The 19,976-nt window shown below is 64.2% G+C and overlaps 1 protein-coding gene across 1 annotated transcript; it reads right to left on the reverse strand.

Annotated features, from left to right (window-relative positions):
- Nucleotides 1-2,374: 2,374 nt before the first annotated feature.
- Nucleotides 2,375-16,348, reverse strand: OPN2SW (blue sensitive cone opsin; the record flags this gene model as incomplete). The annotated part of the gene is given in 4 exon segments (NM_205517.2): nt 2,375-2,614; nt 7,590-7,755; nt 10,870-11,038; nt 15,891-16,348. Coding segments are annotated over 4 exon segments (957 nt in total), but the record flags the coding sequence as incomplete, so codon positions are not given.
- Between the last annotated feature and the right edge of the window lie 3,628 nt (nt 16,349-19,976).

Here is a 19,976-nt window from a genome sequence, read left to right on the forward strand (position 1 = left end):
ACCATGACCCATAGGACCCATAGGGTGCTGTGCCCCATAGGGTGCTGTGCCCCATAGGACACCATGACCCATAGGACCCATAGAGCTCTGTGCCCCATAGAGCTGTGTGCCCCATAGGGTGCTGTGCCCCATAGAACACCGTGACCCATAGAGCTGTGTGCCCTATAGAGCTGTGTGCCCCATAGGACCCATAGAGCTCTGTGTCCCATAGGGTGCTGTGACCCATAGAACACTGTGACCCATAGAGCTGTGTGCCCCATAGGGTGCTGTGCCCCATAGGACCCATAGAACACTGTGACCCATAGAATTCTGTGCCCATAGAACACCATGACCCATAGGACCCATAGAGCTCTGTGCCCCATAGTGTGCTGTGCCCCATAGAACACCATGACCCATAGGACCCATAGGGTGCTGTGCCCCATAGGGTGATGTGCCCCATAGGACACCATGACCCATAGGACCCATAGAGCTCTGTGCCCCATAGAGCTGTGTGCCCCATAGTGTGCTGTGCCCCATAGGACACCATGACCCATAGGACCCATAGAGCTCTGTGCCCCATAGAGCTCTGTGCCCCATAGTGTGCTGTGCCCCATAGAACACCATGACCCATAGGACCCATAGTGTGCTGTGCCCCATAGAGCTGTGTGCCCCATAGTGTGCTGTGCCCCATAGAACACCGTGACCCATAGGACCCATAGTGTGCTGTGCCCCATAGAACACCGTGACCCCCATAGGACGCCGCGACCCATAGCCGCACTGGAAGTAATGCCCCCACCGCAGCCGTGGGGCGCCCCCTACCGGCGGCACCGGGAACGGCCGCTGCCCCACATCGCCCCACTGCCATCCCTGCACTGCCCCACACTGCCCCCCACCCCCATTGCCCCCCATCACCCCCCAACCCCCCCATCCCCCACCCCCCATTGCCCCCCAACACCCCATTGCCCCACATCCCCCACCCCCCCATCACCCCCATTGCCCCACATCCCCTCCTACCCCCCCGGCCTCCCATCCCACCGCAATCCCCCATTGCCCCCAACCCCCACATCACCCCCCAACCCCCCCACACTCCATTGCCCCCCATCCCCCCCCATCACTCCTCATCCCCTCTCATTACCCCCCCATCACCCCCCACCCCCTTCTTGGCCCCCCCACCCCCTATCGCCCCCTATCCCCCCCCCATTGCCCCCCATGCCCTCACCCCCCCCACTCCCCATCACCCCCCATCCCCTCATCCCCCCCCACTCCCTATCCCCCCCATCCCCCCCATCCCCCCCATCACTCCCCATCCCCTCTCATTACCCCCCCATCACCCCCCACCCCCTTCTTGGCCCCCCCACCCCCCATCGCCCCCCACCCCCCATTGCCCCCCCCCCACCTGCTTGCTCATGAGGACGTAGATGATGGGTTGTGTCCCCCATCCCCCCCCACCCCTCACCCCCACAACCCCCCATCCCCTCATCCCCCCCCACCCCTCACCCCCCCAATCTCCCTCACCCCCCCATCACTCCCCATCCCCTCTCATTACCCCCCCATTGCCCCCCATCCCCTCATCCCCCCCACCCCCATTGCCCCCCATCCCCCCCATCACTCCCTATCCCCCCCCATCACCCCCAATCCCCCCACCCCCTTCTTGCCCCCCCACCCCCCATCGCCCCCCATCCCCCCCACCCCTCATCCCCCCCCACCCCCCATCACCCCCTATCTCCCCCCACCCCCTTCTTGCCCCCCACCCCCCATCTCCCCCCACCCTCCATTGCCCCCTATCCCCCACCATCACCCCCCATCCCCCATTGACCCAATCCCCCATCACTCCCTATCCCCCCCCATCACCCCCCATCCCCTCATCCCCCCCCACCCCCCATCACCCCCCATCACCCCCCCCTCACCCCCCATCCCCCCACCCCTCACCCCCCCAACACCCCCCACCCCCCCTCGCCCCCTATCCCCCCCCCACCCCCTTATTACCCCCCCAACCCCCCCCCCACCTGCTCATTCATGAGGACGTAGATGATGGGTTGTGTCCCCCACCCCCCCCCACCCCCCCCCGCCCCTCACCCCCCCATCCCCCCCACCCCCCATCACCCCCCATCCCCACCCCATCACTCCCTATCCCTCCCCATCGCCCCCCATTCCCTCATCGCCCCCCACCCCCCATCGCCCCCATTCCCTCATCGCCCCCCACCCCCCATCGCCCCCCATCCCCTCATTGCCCCCCACCCCCCATCGCCCCCCATCCCTCCCCATCACTCCCTATCCCCCCCCCATCACCCCCCCATCGCCCCCCACCCCCCATTGCCCCCCACCCCCCCCCATCCCCCCCAATCCCCCCCACCCCCTTATTGCCCCCCCGCCCCCCATTGCCCCCCCCCCCCACCTGCTTGTTCATGAGGACGTAGATGACGGGGTTGTAGACGGTGGAGGACTTGGAGAAGACGGAGGGGATGGAGGCCAATCCCACCTCGAAGCTGCGCCCGCGGTGCGTCACCACCCACAGCGCGAAGGCCGTGTATGGCGCCCAGCACACCAGGAAGCCCAGCACCATCACCACCACCATCTTCGTCACCTCCCGCTCCGCCTTCTGCGTCGTCGCTGACTGCTCCTGCTGCCGGGCAACCTGCGGGACCGGGGGCAAACATGGCTGCCGGGGGGGCAACATGGCTGCCGGGGGGGCAAGATGGCTGCCGGGCCACCTAAGGACAAGATGGCTGCCGGGCAACCTGCGGGACCGGGGGCAAACATGGCTGCCGGGGGGCAACATGGCTGCCGGGGGGGCAAGATGGCTGCCGGGCCACCTAAGGACAAGATGGCTGCCGGGCAACCTGCGGGACCGGGGGCAAACATGGCTGCCGGGGGGGCAACATGGCGGCCAAAGGACAAGATGGCTGCCGGGCAACCTGCGGGAGCAGGGGCAAACATGGCTGCCGGGGGGGCAAGATGGCTGCCGGGCCACCTAAGGACAAGATGGCTGCCAGGCAACCTGCGGGAGCAGGGGGAAACATGGCTGCCGGGGGGGCAAGATGGCAGCCAAAGGACAAGATGGCTGCCGGGCCACCTAAGGACAAGATGGCTGCCGGGCAACCTGCGGGACCAGGGGGAAACATGGCTGCCGGGGGGGCAAGATGGCTGCCGGGGGGGCAAGATGGCTTCCGGGCCACCTAAGGACAAGATGGCTGCCGGGCCACCTGCGGGACAAGGGGGCAAGATGGAGGCCGGGGGGGGGCAAGATGGCTGCCAGGCCACCTGCAGGACAAGGGAGCAAGATGGAGGCCGGGGGGGCAAGATGGCTGCCGGGCCACCTGCGAGACAAGGGGACAACATGGTGGGCACAGGACAAGATGGCTGCCGGGGGGCAAGATGGCTGCCGGGCCACCTAAGGACAAGATGGTTGCCGGGCCACCTGCGGGACAAGGGGGCAACATGGTGGGCACAGGACAAGATGGCTGCCGGGCCACCTGCGGGACCAGGGGGAAACATGGCTGCCGGGGGGCAAGATTGCTGCCGGGCAACCTAAGGACAAGATGGCTGCCGGGCCACCTGCGGGACAAGGGGGCAAGATGGCGGCCGGGGGGCAAGATGGCTGCCGGGCCACCTGCGGGACCAGGGGACAACATGGTGGGCACAGGACAAGATGGCTGCCAGGGGGGCAAGATGGCTGCCAGGTCACCTAAGGACAAGATGGCTGCCGGGCCACCTGCGGGACAAGGGGGCAAGATGGCGGCCGGGGGGCAAGATGGCTGCCGGGCCACCTGCGGGACCAGGGGACAACATGGTGGGCACAGGACAAGATGGCTGCCAGGGGGGCAAGATGGCTGCCAGGTCACCTAAGGACAAGATGGCTGCCGGGCAACCTGCGAGACAAGGGGGCAAGATGGAGGCCGGGGGGGCAAGATGGCTGCCGGGCCACCTGCGAGACAAGGGAGCAACATGGTGGGCACAGGACAAGATGGCTGCCGGGGGGCAAGATGGCTGCCGGGCCACTTGCGGGACAAGGGGACAACATGGCTGCCGGGGGGGCAAGATGGCGGCTGGGGGGCAAGATGGCTGCCAGGGGGGCAAGATGGCGGCCAAAGGACAAGATGGCTGCCGGGCCACCTGTGGGACCAGGGGGAAACATGGCTGCCAGGGGGCAAGATGGCGGCCACAGGACAAGATGGCTGCCGGGCCACCTGCAGGACGAGGGGACAAGATGGCGGCCGGGGGGCAAGATGGCTGCCGGGACACCTGCGGGATGAGTCGACGAGATGGCAGCCAAAGGACAAGATGGCTGCCGGGACACCTGCGGGACCAGGGGACAAGATGGCGGCTCCATTGGGCCGTGGGGACAAGGTGGTGTTGTGTCATCATTGGGGCACAGTGGCGGCCGGGGGGACAAGACGGCGGCCATGGGGGGGCCAAGATGGTGGCCATGGGGGGACAAGATGGCGGCCATGGGGACATGGGGGACAAGATGGTGGCCATGGGGCCATGGGGGGCCAAGATGGCTGCCATGGGGACATGGGGGGCCAAGATGGCGGCCATGGGGGGCCAAGATGGTGGCCATGGAAGGCCAAGATGGTGGCCATGGGGCCATGGGGGGGCCAAGATGGTGGCCATGGAAGGCCAAGATGGCAGCCATGTGGACATGGGGGGCCAAGATGGCGGCCATGTGGACATGGGGGGCCAAGATGGCGGCCATGGGGACATGGGGGGCCAAGATGGTGGCCATGGGGACATAGGGGGCCAAGATGGTGGCCATGGGGGGCCAAGATGGCGGCCATGGGGACATAGGGGGAGAAGATGGCGGCCATGGGGGGACAAGATGGCGGCCATGGGGACATGGGGGGACAAGATGGTGGCCATGGGGGGCCATGGGGGTCCAAGATGGCGGCCATGGGGGGACAAGATGTTGGCCATGGAGCCATGGGGGACCAAGATGGCGGCCATGGGGCAGCGGTGTGATGTGGGGCTGCGATGGCGCCGCCTATGGGTCGGCAACGACTGCCATTGCACGGCGCCCCACAGCGCCCCCCACTGCCCCACAGCGCCGCGGAGACCCACAGCCAAACACCACAATTACCCCCATCAGCCCCACTGCCCCCATCCCCCTATTGCCCCATTGCCCCCCATTACCCCCCATTCCCATTACCCCCCATTACCCCCTATTGCCCCCCAATACCCCCCATCCCCCTATTGCCCCATCGCCCCCCATTACCCCCAATTACCCCCCACCCCAATTACCCCCCACTGCCCCTATCCCCCTATTTGCCCATTACCCCCATTACCCCCCTCCCCCATTGCCCCCCTTACCCCCATAGCCCCCATCACCCCCACCCCATTACTCCCCATTACCCCCCACCCCAATTACTCCCCATTGCCCCCCATTACCCCCCATACCCCCATTGCCCCCCAATCCCCCCCTCCCCCATTACCCCCCAATCCCCCCCTCCCCCAATTCCCCCATTACCCCCCACCCCCCATTGCCCCCATTGCCCCACTTACCCCCCATAGCCCCCATTACCCCCCCACCCCAATTGCCCCCCATTGCTCCCCATCCCCCTATTCCCCCATTACACACCCCCCATTGCCCCCCTTACCCCCCATAGCCCCCATTACCCCCCACCCCAATTGCCCCCAATCCCCCCCACCCCCCATTATCCCCCATTACCCCCCACACCCCCATTGCCCCCCACTGCCCCCAATACACCCCACCCCCCATTACCCCATCGCCCCCCATTGCCCCCATTGCCCCCCATCCCCCTCTTCCCACATTACCCCCCATTCCCCCCTATTGCCCCCAATACACCCCACCCCCCATTACCCCATCACCCCCCATTGTCCCCATTACCCCCCACCCCCATTACCCCCCAATCCCCCCCATCTCCCCATTACCACCCATTACCCCCCACCCCCATTACCCCCCATCACCCCCCATTCCCCAATTCCCCCATTGCCCCCATTGCCCTCCATCACCCTCCATTGCCCCAATTACCCCCATCACCCCCCACCCCATTTCCCCCATCACCCCCCACCCCAATTACCCCCATTGCCCCCCATTGCCCCCATTCCCCCCCATTACCCCATCACCCTCCATTGTCCCCCATTGCCCCCCATTGCCCCCAATACTCCCCACCCCCCATTACTCCATCACCCCTTCATTGCCCCCCATTGCCCCCCATTGACCTCCATTGCCCCCCATTGACCCCAATACTCCCCACCCTCCATTGCCCCCCATTGCCCCCCATCCCCCTCTTCCCCCATTACCCCCCATTACCCCCCGTCCCCCCATTGCCCTCCATTGCCCCCAATACTCCCCACCCCCCGTTACCCCATCACCCCCTCATTGCCCCCCATTGCACCCCATTGACCCCAATACTCCCCACCCTCCATTGCCCCCCATTGCCCCCCATCCCCCTCTTCCCCCATTACCCCCCACTCCCCCCCCCATGGCCCCCCATTGTCCCCCATTGACCCCCATTGCCCCCCATTGACCCCAATCCCCCCCACCCCCCATTTGCCCCCCATGCCCCCCATTGCCCCCCATTGCCCCCATTGCTCCCGATCCCCCCCATGCCCCCCATTGCCCCCATTGCTCCCGATCCTCCCCACCCCCATTGCCCCCCATTGCCCCCCATTGCCCCTGATCCCCCCCACCACCCATTGCCCCCCATTGCCCCCCATTGACCCCAATCCCCCACACCCCCCATTTGCCCCCCATGCCCCCCATTGCCCCCCATTGCCCCCATTGCTCCCGATCCCCCCCACCACCCATTGCCCCCCATTGCCCCCCATTGCCCCCAATCCCCCCCACCTCCCATTGCCTCCCATTGCCCCCCATTACCCCATCACCCCCCATCACCCCCCATTGCCCCCCATTGCCCCCAATCCCCCACACCCCCCATTGCCCCCCATTACCCCCCATTACCCCATCACCCCCCATGGCCCCCCATTGCCCCCCATTGACCCCAATCCCCCCCACCCCCCATTTGCCCCCTATGCCCCCCATTGCCCCCCATTGCCCCCATTGCTCCCGATCCCCCCCACCACCCATTGCCCCCCATTGCCCCCAATTACCCCCACCTCCCATTGCCCCCCATGCCCCCCATTGCCCCCAATCCCCCACACCCCCCATTGCCCCCCATTACCCCCCATTACCCCATCACCCCCCATGGCCCCCCATTGCCCCCCATTACCCCCCATTACCCCATCACCCCCCATGGCCCCCCATTGCCCCCCATTGCCCCCAATCCCCCCCACCCCCATTGCCCCCCATGCCCCCCATTGCCCCCCATTGCCCCCGATCCCCCCCACCCCCCATTGCCCCCCATTACCCCATCACCCCCCATCACCCCCCATTGCCCCCAATACTCCCCACCCCCCACTACCCCCCCATGCCCCACATTGCCCCCCATTGCCCCCAATCCCCCCCACCCCCCGTTGCCCCCCATTGCCCCCCATTACCCCCAATCCCCCCCACCCCCATTGCCCCCCATTGCCCCATCGCCCCCCACTGCTCCCCATTGCCCCCCATTGCCCCCCATTACCCCATGGCCCCCCATGGCCCCCCATTGCCCTGCATTACCCCATGGCCCCCCATTGCCCCCCCGTCGCACCGCTCTGAGTGTGATGAGGAGGCGGCCGTAGGAGAAGACGATGATGGCGAGAGGGACCCCGAAGCAGAAGGTGAACAGGAAGAGCACGTAGCTCTCGTTGTGCCACTTGTTGTCCGTCGTGTACCAGTCCGGCCCGCACGAGCACTGCAGCCCCTCCGGGATGTACCTGCGCCCCATAGCGCCCCATAGCGCCCCATACAGCCGCCCCATAGAGTCCCATAGGGCTCCATAGAGTCCCATAGCGCTCCATTGTGCTCTATAGAGTCCCATAGAGCTCCATAGAGTCCCATAGCGCTCCATAGCATCCCATAGAGCTCCATAGAGCCCCACTGTGCCCTATAGTGCCCCATAGCGCTGCCCCATAGCTCTCGTTGTGCCACTTGTTGTCCGTCGTGTACCAGTCCGGCCCGCACGAGCACTGCAGCCCCTCCGGGATGTACCTGCGCCCCATAGCGCCCCATAGCGCCCCATACAGCCGCCCCATAGAGTCCCATAGGGCTCCATAGAGTCCCATAGCGCTCCATTGTGCTCTATAGAGTCCCATAGAGCTCCATAGAGTCCCATAGCGCTCCATAGCATCCCATAGAGCTCCATAGAGCCCCACTGTGCCCTATAGTGCCCCATAGCGCTGCCCCATAGCTCTCGTTGTGCCACTTGTTGTCCGTCGTGTACCAGTCCGGCCCGCACGAGCACTGCAGCCCCTCCGGGATGTACCTGCGCCCCATAGCGCCCCATAGCGCCCCATACAGCCGCCCCATAGAGCCCCATAGGGCTCCATAGAGTCCCATAGCGCTCCATTGTGCTCTATAGAGTCCCATAGAGCTCCATAGAGTCCCATAGCGCTCCATAGCATCCCATAGAGCCCCATAGAGCCCCACTGAGCCCTATAGTGCCCCATAGCGCCGCCCCATAGAGTCCCATAGTGCTCCATAGAGCCCCTTTGTGCCCTATAGTGCCCCATAGCGCTGCCCCATAGAGCCCCAAAGCGCTCCATAGAGTCCCATAGTGCTCCATAGTGATCCATAGAGTCCCATAGAGCCCCATAGAGCCCCATTGTGCCCCATAGCGCCCCATAGAGCCATCCCATAGAGTCCCATAGGGCTCCATAGAGTCCCATAGCGCTCCATAGTGCTCTATAGAGTCCCATAGAGCTCCATAGAGTCCCATAGAGCTCCATAGAGCCCCACTGAGCCCTATAGTGCCCCATAGCGCTGCCCCATAGAGCCCCATAGCACTCCATAGAGTCCCATAGCACTCCATAGTGCTCCATAGAGCCCCATTGTGCCCTATAGTGCCCCATAGCACTGCCCCACAGCACTGCCCCCATAGTGCTGCCCCATAGCGTCCCATAGCATTCCATAGTGCTCCATAGCGCCCCATACAGCAGCCTCATTGCATCCCATAGCACCCCATAGCACCCCATAGCGCCCCATAGCAGCACCCCATAGAGACCCATACAGCCTCATAGCACTCCATAGCACCCCATAGCGCCCCATAGGACTCCATAGAGCCTCTTAGTGTCCTATAGCACCCCACTGTGCCCCATAGCGCCCCATAGCACTGGCCCACAGCACAGTCCCACTGTGCCCCCCGCAGCCCCACACATTGACCCACCCCCCCAGCCCCACACATCGCCCCACACCCCCAGTCCCCCAGCCCCATATCCCCCTCCCAGCCCAGCCCCACACATCGTGCCCCCCCAGCCCCACACACTGACCCACCCCCTCCAGCCCCACACATCGCCCCCCCCACCCCCCAGCCCCACACATTGACCCACAGCCCCCAGCCCCACACATCGACTCCCCCCCACCCCCCAGCCCCACACATTGCCCCCCCATCCCCCCCAGCCCCACACATCGACTCCCCCCCACCCCCCAGCCCCACACATTGCCCCCCCAGCCCCCCCAGCCCCACACATCGACTCCCCCCCACCCCCCAGCCCCACACATTGCCCCCCCACCCCCCCCCACCTCCCCAGCCCCACACATTGACCCCCAGCCCCCAGCCCGACACCCCCCCCCTGCCCCCCAACTCCCCCACCCCCCCATCCCCACACATCGCCCCCCCTACCCCCCCAACCCCACACATCACCCCCCACCCCCAATGTCCCCCAACTCCCCCACCCCGCCAGCCCCACACATCGCCTCCCCATCCCCCCAGTCCCCCCCAGCCCCACACATCGCCCCCCCTTCCCCCCCACCCCTCCCAGCCCCACACATCACCCCCCACCCCCACTGCCCCCCAACTCTTCCAGCCCCCCAGCCCCACACATCACCCTCCCACCCCGCCAGCCCCACACATTGCCTCCCCATCCCCCCAATCCCCCCCAGCCCCACACATCGCCCCCCCTACCCCCCTCACCCCACCCAGCCCCACACATCTCCCCCCCCCAGTCCCCCCCATCCCCCCAATCCCCCTCAGCCCCACACATTGACCCCCAGCCCCCAGCCCCCCCCACCCCCTCTGCCCCACACATCGACCACCTCCACCCCTCCAGCCCCACACATCGAACCCCCCCCAGTCCCCCCCATCCCCCCACCCCCCCCAGCCCCACACATCGCCCCCCTCACCCCCCAGCCCCACACATCGCCCCCCCTACCCCCCCCACCCCCCCAGCCCCACACATCTCCCCCCCCCAGTCCCCCCCATCCCCCCAATCCCCCTCAGCCCCACACATTGACCCCCAGCCCCCAGCCCCCCCCACCCCCCCTGCCCCACACATCGACCACCTCCACCCCTCTAGCCCCACACATCGAACCCCCCCCAGTCCCCCCCATCCCCCCTATCCCCCCCTGCCCCACACATCGCCCCCCCCACCCCCCCCCGGTCCCCCCCGTCCCCCCACCCCCCCCCAGCCCCACACATCGAACCCCCCCCAGTCCCCCCCATCCCCCCAATCCCCCCCAGCCCCACACATTGACCCACCCCCCACCCCCCCTCAGTCCCACACATTGACCCACCCCCCACCCCCCAGCCCCCCCCCACCCCCACACATCGCCCCCCACCCACCCCCCAGCCCCACCCATCACCCCCCACCCCCCCGGTCCCCCCCATCCCCCCACCCACCCCAGCCCCACACATCGCCCCCCCCACCCCCCAGCCCCACACATCGAACCCCCCCAGTCCCGCCCATCCCCCCAATCCCCCCCAGCCCCACACATTGACCCACCCCCCACCCCCCTCAGCCCCACACATTGACCCACCCCCACCCCCCACCCCCCATCCCCCCACCCCTCCCAGCCCCACACATCGCCCCCCCCCCACATCCCCCCCCCCGTACCGACTCCATCCGAAGAGCGGCGGCGCGGAGGCGACGAATCCGAGCACCCACGTGGCCACGCAGCCCAACACGGCGTGGCTGCCGCGGAACGTGAAGTTGCCCAAAGGTTTGCAGATGACGAGGAAGCGCTCGAACGCCACCACGGCCAACGACCACAGACTCACCATGCCTGGGGGGGGGGCACGGCTGGGTCACGGCGCCCCTATGGGGCACAGCGCCCCTATGGGGCAGAGCGACCCCGATGGGTCACAGAGATCTGCAGCGCCGATGGGTCACAGCGCCCCCTATGGGTCACAGCGCCCCTATGTGGCAGAGCGACCCCTATCGGTCACACAGATCCCTATGGCTCACAGCGCCCCCTGTGGGTCACAGCGCTCCTATGGGGCAGAGCGACCCCTATCGGTCACAGCGCCCCCTATGGGTCACACAGATCCCTATGGGTCACAGCGTCCCCTATGGGTCACAGCGCCCCCTATCGGTCACAGAGATCTGCAGCGCCGATGGGTCACAGCGCCCCCTATGGGTCACAGCGCCCCCATGGGGCAGAGCGACCCCTACCGGTCACAGAGATCTGCAGCCCCGATGGGTCACAGCGCCCCCTGTCGGTCAGAGCGACCCCGATGGATCACAGCGCCCCCTATGGGTCACAGAGATCTGCAGCGCCGATGGGTCACAGCGCCCCCTATCGGTCAGAGCGACCCCGATGGGTCACAGCGCCCCCTATGGGTCACAGAGATCCCGATGGGTCACAGCGACCACGATGGGTCACAGCGCCCCCTGTGGGTCACACAGATCCCGATGGGTCACGGCGCCCCTATGGGGCACAGCGCCCCCATGGGGCAGAGCGCCCCCTATAGGTCACAGAGATCTGCAGCCCCGGTGGGTCACAGCACCCCCTATGGGTCACACAGATCCCTATGGGTTACAGCGCCCCCGATGGCTCACAGCACCCCCTATGGGTCACAGAGATCCCTATGGATCACAGCGCCCCCTATCGGTCAGAGCGACCCCGATGGCTCACAGAGATCCCTATGGGGCAGAGCGACCCCTATCGGTCAGAGCGCCCCCTATGGCTCACAGCGCCCCCTGTGGGTCACAGCGCCCCTATGGGGCAGAGCGACCCTATCGGTCACAGAGATCTGCAGCCCCTATGGGTCACAGCGACCCCGATGGGTCACAGCGCCCCCTATCGGTCGGAGCGGCCCCGATGGGTCACAGCGCCCCTGTGGGTCACAGCGCCCCTATGGGCCAGAGCGCCCACTATGGGTCACAGAGATCCCTATGGGTCAGAGCGACCCCTATGGGTCACAGCGCCCCCTATGGGTCACAGCGATCCCTACGGGTCACAGCGCCCCCTATCGGTCAGAGCGCCCCCTATGGGTCACAACGCTCTGCAGCCCCCATGGGTCACAGCGCCCCTATGGATCACAGCGCCCCCTATGGGTCACAGCGCCCCTCTGGGGCAGAGCGACCCCGATGGGTCACAGAGATCCCTATGGGGCAGAGCGCCCCCTATGGATCACAGCGCCCCCTATCGGTCACAGAGATCCCGATGGGTCACAGCGCCCCCTATGGGTCACAGCGCCCCTATGGGGCAGAGCGACCCCTATCGGTCACAGAGCGACCCTATGGATCACAGCGCCCCCGATGGGTCACAGCGCTCTGCAGTCCCTATGGTTCACAGCGCCCCCTGTGGGTCACAGAGATCCCTGTGGGTCACAGCGCCCCTATGGGTCAGAGCGACCCCTATCGGTCACAGCGCCCCCTATGGGTCACACAGATCCCTATGGGTCACAGCGCCCCCGATGGGTCACAGCGCCCCCTGTGGGTCACAGAGATCCCTATGGGTCACAGCGCCCCCGATGGGTCACAGAGATCCCTATGGGTCACAGTCCCCCCTGTGGGTCACAGCACTCCATATCTCCGTGTGGGTCACACAGATCCCTATGGGTCACAGCGCCCCCTGTGGGTCACAGCGCCCCTATGGGGCACACAGATCCCTATGGGTCACAGCGCCCCTTATGGGTCACAGCGCCCCTATGGGGCAGAGCGACCCCTATCGGTCAGAGCGACCCCTATGGGTCACAGCGCCCCCTATAGGTCACAAATATATCTATGGGTCACAGCGCCCCCTATCGGTCACAGACATCCCTATCGGTCACAGCGCCCCCTATGGGTCAGAGCGCCCCCTATGGGGCAGAGCGACCCCGATGGGTCACAGAGATCCCTATGGGTCACAGCGCCCCCTATGGGTCACACAGATCCCTATGGGACAGAGCGCCCCCTGTGGGTCACAGCGCCCCCTATGGCACACAGAGCCCCCTATGGATCACAGCGCCCCCTATGGGTCACAGAGATCCCTGTGGGTCACAGCGCCCCCTGTGGGTCAGAACGACCTCTGTGGGTCAGAGGGACCCTATGGGTCAGAGCGCCCCTATGGGGCAGAGCGACCCCTATGGATCACAGAGATCCCTATGGGTCACAGCACTCCATATCTCCGTGTGGGTCACAGCGCCCCTATGGATCACAGCGCCCCCTGTGGGTCACATAAATCCCTGTGGGTCACAGCGCCCCCTATGTGTCAGAGCGCCACCGATGGGTCAGAGCGCCCCCTATGGGTCACAGCGCCCCCTGTGGGTCACAGCGCCCCCTATGGGTCACAGCGTCCCCTATGGATCCCAGCGCCCCCTATGGGTCACAGCGCCCCATAGCCCCGTGTGGGTCACAGCGCCCCCTATGGGTCACAGTGCCCTTATGGGTGTCACAGCGCCCCCTATGGGTCACAGAGATCCCTATGGGTCACAGCGCCCCTTATGGGTCACAGCGCTCCATAGCTCCGTGTGGGTCACAGTGCCCCACAACCCCTATGGGTCACAGCGCTCCATAGCTCCGTGTGGGTCACAGTGCCCCACAACCCCTATGGGTCACAGCGCCCCCTATGGGTCACAGCGCCGTTATGTGTGTCACAGAGCCCCATCGCCCCACACATCCATGTGGGTCACAGCACCGTTATGTGGGTCACGGCCCCGTGTGGTTCACAGTGCCTATATGTGGGTCACAGCGCCCCATAGCCCTGCGTGGGTCACAGCGCCCCCTATGGGTCACAGCGCCCCATAACCACATAGCCATGTGTGGATCACAGCGCCCTTCTGTGGGTCACAGCGCCCCATAACCCCACAGCCACCTGTGGGTCACAGCGCCCCATAGATCCATGTGGGTCACAGCGCCCCATAGATCTATGTGGGTCACAGCGCCCCATAGATCTATGTGGGATACCCCCCCATAACCCCACACCCCATAGCCCCATATCCCCCACACCCCACCTCTTACCCCATACCCCCCCATAGTCCCACACTCCACAGCACCATATACCCCATAACCCCACGTCTTACCCCATACCCCCCCATAACCCCACGCCCCACAGCCCCACCTCTTACCCCATATCCCCCACAGCCCCACTTCTTACCCCATACCTCCCATAACCCCCATAACCCCACACCCCACAGCCCCATATCTTACCCCATACCCCCCATAACCCCACACCCCACAGCCCCACCTCTTACCCCATATCCCCCACAGCCCCACCTCTTACCCCATACCCCCCATACCCCCCATAACCCCACACCCCACAGCCCCCATATACCCCACAGCCCCTCCTCTTACCCCATACCCCCCATAACCCCATACCCCCACAGCCCCACCTCTTACCCCATACCCCCCATAACCCCACTTCTTACTCCATACCTCCCATACCCCCCATAACCGCACACCCCACAGCCCCACCTCTTACCCCATACCCCCCATAACCCCACACCCCACAGCCCCACCTCTTACCCTATACCCCCTCACACCCCACATCTTACCCCATATCCTCCCATAACCCCACACCCCACAATCCCACATCTTACCCTATACCCCCCATAACTCCATACTCCACAGCCCCCATATACCCCACAGCCCCCCCTCTTACCCCATACCCCCATAACCCCACAGCCCCCATATACCCCATACCCCCCATACCCCCCATAACCCCACCCCCCACAGCCCCCCCTCTTACCCCATAGCCCCATAACCCCGCACCCCACAGCCCCATATCTTACCCCATACTCCCCATAACCCCACCCCTCACAGCCCCCCCTCTTACCCCATACCCCCCATAACCCCACAGCCCCCATATACCCCATACTCCCCATACCCCCCATACCCCCCATAACCCCACCCCCCACAGCCCCCCTCTTACCCCATACCCCCCATACCCCCCATAACCCCACAGCCCCCATACTCCCCATACCCCCCATACCCCCCATACTCCCCATACCCCCCATACCCCCCATAACCCTACCCCCCACAGCCCCATATCTTACCCCATACCCCCCATAACCCCACCCCCCACAGCCCCCCTCTTACCCCATACCCCCCATACCCCCCATACTCCCCATACTCCCCATACCCCCCATACCCCCCATAACCCTACCCCCCACAGCCCCATATCTTACCCCATACCCCCCATAACCCCACCCCCCACAGCCCCCCTCTTACCCCATACCCCCCATACCCCCCATAACCCCACAGCCCCCATATACCCCATACTCCCCATACCCCCCATACTCCCCATACCCCCCATACCCCCCATACCCCCCATAACCCTACCCCCCACAGCCCCATATCTTACCCCATACTCCCCATAACCCCACCCCTCACAGCCCCCCCTCTTACCCCATACCCCCCATAACCCCACAGCCCCCATATACCCCATACTCCCCATACCCCCCATGCCCCCCATACCCCCCATAACCCCACCCCCCACAGCCCCCCTCTTACCCCATACCCCCCATACCCCCCATACTCCCCATACCCCCCATACCCCCCATACCCCCCATAACCCTACCCCCCACAGCCCCATATCTTACCCCATACCCCCCATAACCCCACCCCCCACAGCCCCCCTCTTACCCCATACCCCCCATACCCCCCATATCCCCCCCATAACCCCCCCCCACCCCGCAGCCCCCCATCCCCACCTCCCAGCGTGGCAGCGAAGCCCTCGATTTTGCACGCCGTGGGTCCGAGGGCGAAGTACATCTGCGAGAAGCTGTAACAGGCCGTGGTGGAGCCCACCAGGATCACCAGCAGGTTGGCCAAGGCCAAATTAACCAGGATGTAATTAAGGTGGGAACGGAGCTTCCGGAAACGGGCGGTGCAAAAAATGGTCAACGTGTTGATGGGGACCCCCAAAGCGATGAGGAGGAACATAAAGGCCGCCATAGCTCTGAACAGCCCCGGGCTGCCCAGGTGGGTTTGGGGGACCAGGAAGGGGCTGAGCGCCGTAATGTTGGGGGCGTCCAAAGCCATGGGGATGTAGAAATCCTCCGGGAGGTCCGTGGTGGGGCGGGGGGGGTGCATGGTGGGGGCGGGGGGGGCTAAAAGGCGGCGGGGGGGGGGAGAATGGCAGCGAGGGGGGTGGGAAGGAGGGGGGGGGTCAATGGGTGGGGGGGAGAGGCAATGGGGGGGAGAGAGGCAATGAATGGGGGGAGAGGCAATGAATGGGGGGAGAGAGGCAATGAATGGGGGGAGAGGCAATGAATGGGGGGAGAGAGTCAATGGGGGGGGGGAGAGAGTCAATGAATGGGGGGAGAGTCAATGAATGGGGGGAGAGAGGCAATGAATGGGATCTGAAGTCAATGGATGGGGTCTGAAGTCAATGAATGGGGGGAGAGAGTCAATGAATGGGGTCTGAAGTCAATGAATGGAGGGAGAGAGTCAATGAATGGGGTCTGAAGTCAATGAATGGGGTCTGAAGTCAATGAATGGGGGGAGAATGACAACAAACAGTGTGCAAAATCAATGAATGGGGTCTGAAGTCAATGGGGGGGGGAGGAAAGGCAATGAATGGGGTCTGAAGTCAATGGGTGGGGTGTGAAGTCAATGGGTGGGGTGTGAAGGCAATGAATGGGGTCAAAAGCCAACAGTCTGTGAGAAAAACCCTATAGATGGGGTCAAAAGGCAACGGATGGGGTCTGAAGTCAATGGGTGGGGGGAAAAACCCAATAAATGGGATCAAAAGCTCAACTGATGGGGTCAAAAGTCAATGAATGGGGAGGGGAACCCGAAGGAGTGGGGACAGAAAGCCAATAAATGGGGTCAAAAGCTCAACTGATGGGGTCGGAAGGCAACGAATGGGGAATGAAAGCCAACGAATGGGGTCAAAAGTCCACTGTTGGGAAGAAAACCCCAATAAATGGGCCCAAAACCCAATGAGTGGGAGAGGAACCCAAGGAAGGGGGTCGAAAGGCAATGAATGGGGTCAAAACCCAATCAATGGGGTCAAAACCCAATCAGTGGGGTCAAAACTCAATCAGTGGGGTCAAAACCCAACAGAGGGGGACAAAACTCAATGAGGGGGGGCAGAACCCAATGGGGGGGGAAGAACCCAATGGGGGGGACGGAACCCAAAGGATGGGGGGCGGAACCCAATGGGGGGGATGGAAATGGGGTGGGTGAGGATGAGGAGCCGACGGGTCGGGATGAAGACCTGTGGGGTAGGAATGGGGGAGAAGGGGTCAGCAGTGGGGCCGGGAGGGACGTGTGGGGGTGGGGGCAGCACGACAGATGGGGGCACAATTAATGGGGGCACAATTAATGGGAAATCTACCAGTGGGGAATCTATCAATCAATGGGGCACAACTAATGGGGGCACAATTAATGGGGGCACAATTAATGGGGGCACAATCAATGGGGAATCTATCAGTCAATGGGGGCATAATTAATCAATGGGGGCACAATCAATGGGGGCACAATCAATGGGGGCACAATCAATGGGGCACAACTAATGGGGCACAATTAATGGGGAATCTATCAATCAATGGGGGCACCATTAATGGGGGCACAATTAATGGGAAATCTATCAGTGGGGAATCTATCAATCAATGGAGCACAACTAATGGGGGCACAATCAATGGGGAATCTATTAATCAATGGGGGCACAACTAATGGGGGCACAATTAATGGGGAATCAATCAATGGGGACGACACAACAGATGGGGACACAATTAATGGGGAATCAATCAATGGGGCCAACAATCAATGGGGCCATAATCACTCATTGGGGAATCAATCAATGGGGGACAACAATCAATGGGGACAACAATCAATGGGGACAACAATCAATCAATTGGGAATCGATCAATGGGGCCGCAATCACTCAATGGGGAATCGATCAATGGGGACAACAATCAATCCGTGGGGCACAACAATCAATGGGGCACAACAATCAATGGGGAATCAATCAATGGGGAATCACTCAATGGGGCCACAACCAATCAATGGGGCCACAACCAATTAATGGGGAATCAATCAATGGGGAATTGATCAATGGGGCCACAACCAATCAATGGGGAATCACTCAATGGGGACAACAATCAATCAATGGGGAATCGATCAATGGGGAATCGATCAATGGGGCCGCAATCACTCAATGGGGAATCAATCAATGGGGCCACAACCAATCAATGGGGAATCAATCAATGGGGACAACAATCAATCAATGGGGCACAACCAATCAATGGGGAACCGATCAATGGGGCCGCAATCACTCAATGGGGCACAACAATGAATGGGGAATCACTCAGTGGGGACAACAATCGATCAGTGGGGAATCGATCAATGGGGACAACAATCAATCAATGGGGCCGCAATCACTCAATGGGGAATCACTCAATGGGGTCACAACCAATCAGTGGGGCCACAACCAATCAATGGGGTCACAACCAATCAGTGGGGCCGCAATCAATGGGGTGGAGGGACGCGACGCACGGGGTCACAAACCCAAAGGAGGGGGGACGCACCCGGGCCCCCAAAAACCCCACAGCGGGCGCAGGGAGGGAAGCGGGGCCCAATCTATGGGGCGGGGGGGGCGGCGTTGGGCCCTATATAGGGTGTGGGGTGGGGGCCCCCCCGGGGCTGACGCTGCGCAGTGGGGCTGAGCCGGGCTGAGCCGCCCCAAAGCCGGGCTGAGCCGCCCCAAAGCCGCTTTGGGGGATCCTAATGCCCCCCAGACCCGATTAACGGCGCCGTGGGGAGGGGGGGGGGGGGGACGGATCCACCCCATAGGATGTGGGGCGGCCGTGGGGCACCCCGACACCGACGGAAGGGCTGCGGAGCAGAGCGAAGGTCAACGGAGGCCCCACAAACTATTGGGATCTATGGGGTGCCCCACAACGGACTCGGACCCATAGGGCACCCCACAACCTCTTGGGGTCCACCGGGCGCCCCACAGCCCAACAGAACCTATGGGGTGCCCCGTGGGTCCCCCCAGGCTGACAGCCCACGGGGCGCCCCACAACCTACTGGGACCCATAGGGTACCCCAAAAGCCAACGGATGCCGTGGGGCGCCCCACAACCTACCGGGACCCACAGGGCTGGTTGCACTGATGGACGCCATGGGGCGCCCCACAACTATCTGGGACCCATAGGGTACCCCAAAGAGTGATGGACGCCATGGGGTGCCCCACAACCTACTGGGACCCATAGGGTGCCCCAAAGGCCGATGGAGGCTGTGAGGCACCCCGTAACCTACTGGGATCCACGGGGCACCCCACAACCTCCCCCATCTGTGGGGCACCCCATAACCTACCGGGACCTATATGGCACGCCGCAACTCCCCCCGAACCTATAGGGCACCCCACATCTTCCTGATCCCGTAGGGCACCCCACAACCCCTGCAAACTTATAGGGCACCCCAAATCTCACCACGCCCCCCACCCCCCGGTGCACCCCACACCCCCAGACCCCCCGCTATGGGGCTGAGCGCCCCTAATCTCGTTAGGGCCGGGAGTTAACGAGGCCGATCCCGGGATTAGGGGCTAAATCAGGAATGGGGATTACGGATATGGGGCGCGGGGACCCCCGGGGGGGGGGGGGGGGGGGGATGTGTGGGGTGGGGGGGTCAGGGCTGCCGCTGTGGGGCAGTGGGGAACAGCAGTGGGGCACAGAACCCCTATGGGGCTCCTTTGGGGGGGGTCACTGCCCCACTGCAGGACCCATAGCGGCCCCATAGAGGGTTCCCGGCCCCATAGGACAGTCTGTGCCCCATAAGAGGGCGTTCCGG

Source organism: Gallus gallus, unplaced genomic scaffold (assembly GCF_016699485.2).
Source record: "Gallus gallus isolate bGalGal1 unplaced genomic scaffold, bGalGal1.mat.broiler.GRCg7b scaffold_66, whole genome shotgun sequence".
In the NCBI taxonomy this organism is placed as follows: Eukaryota; Metazoa; Chordata; class Aves; order Galliformes; family Phasianidae; genus Gallus; species Gallus gallus.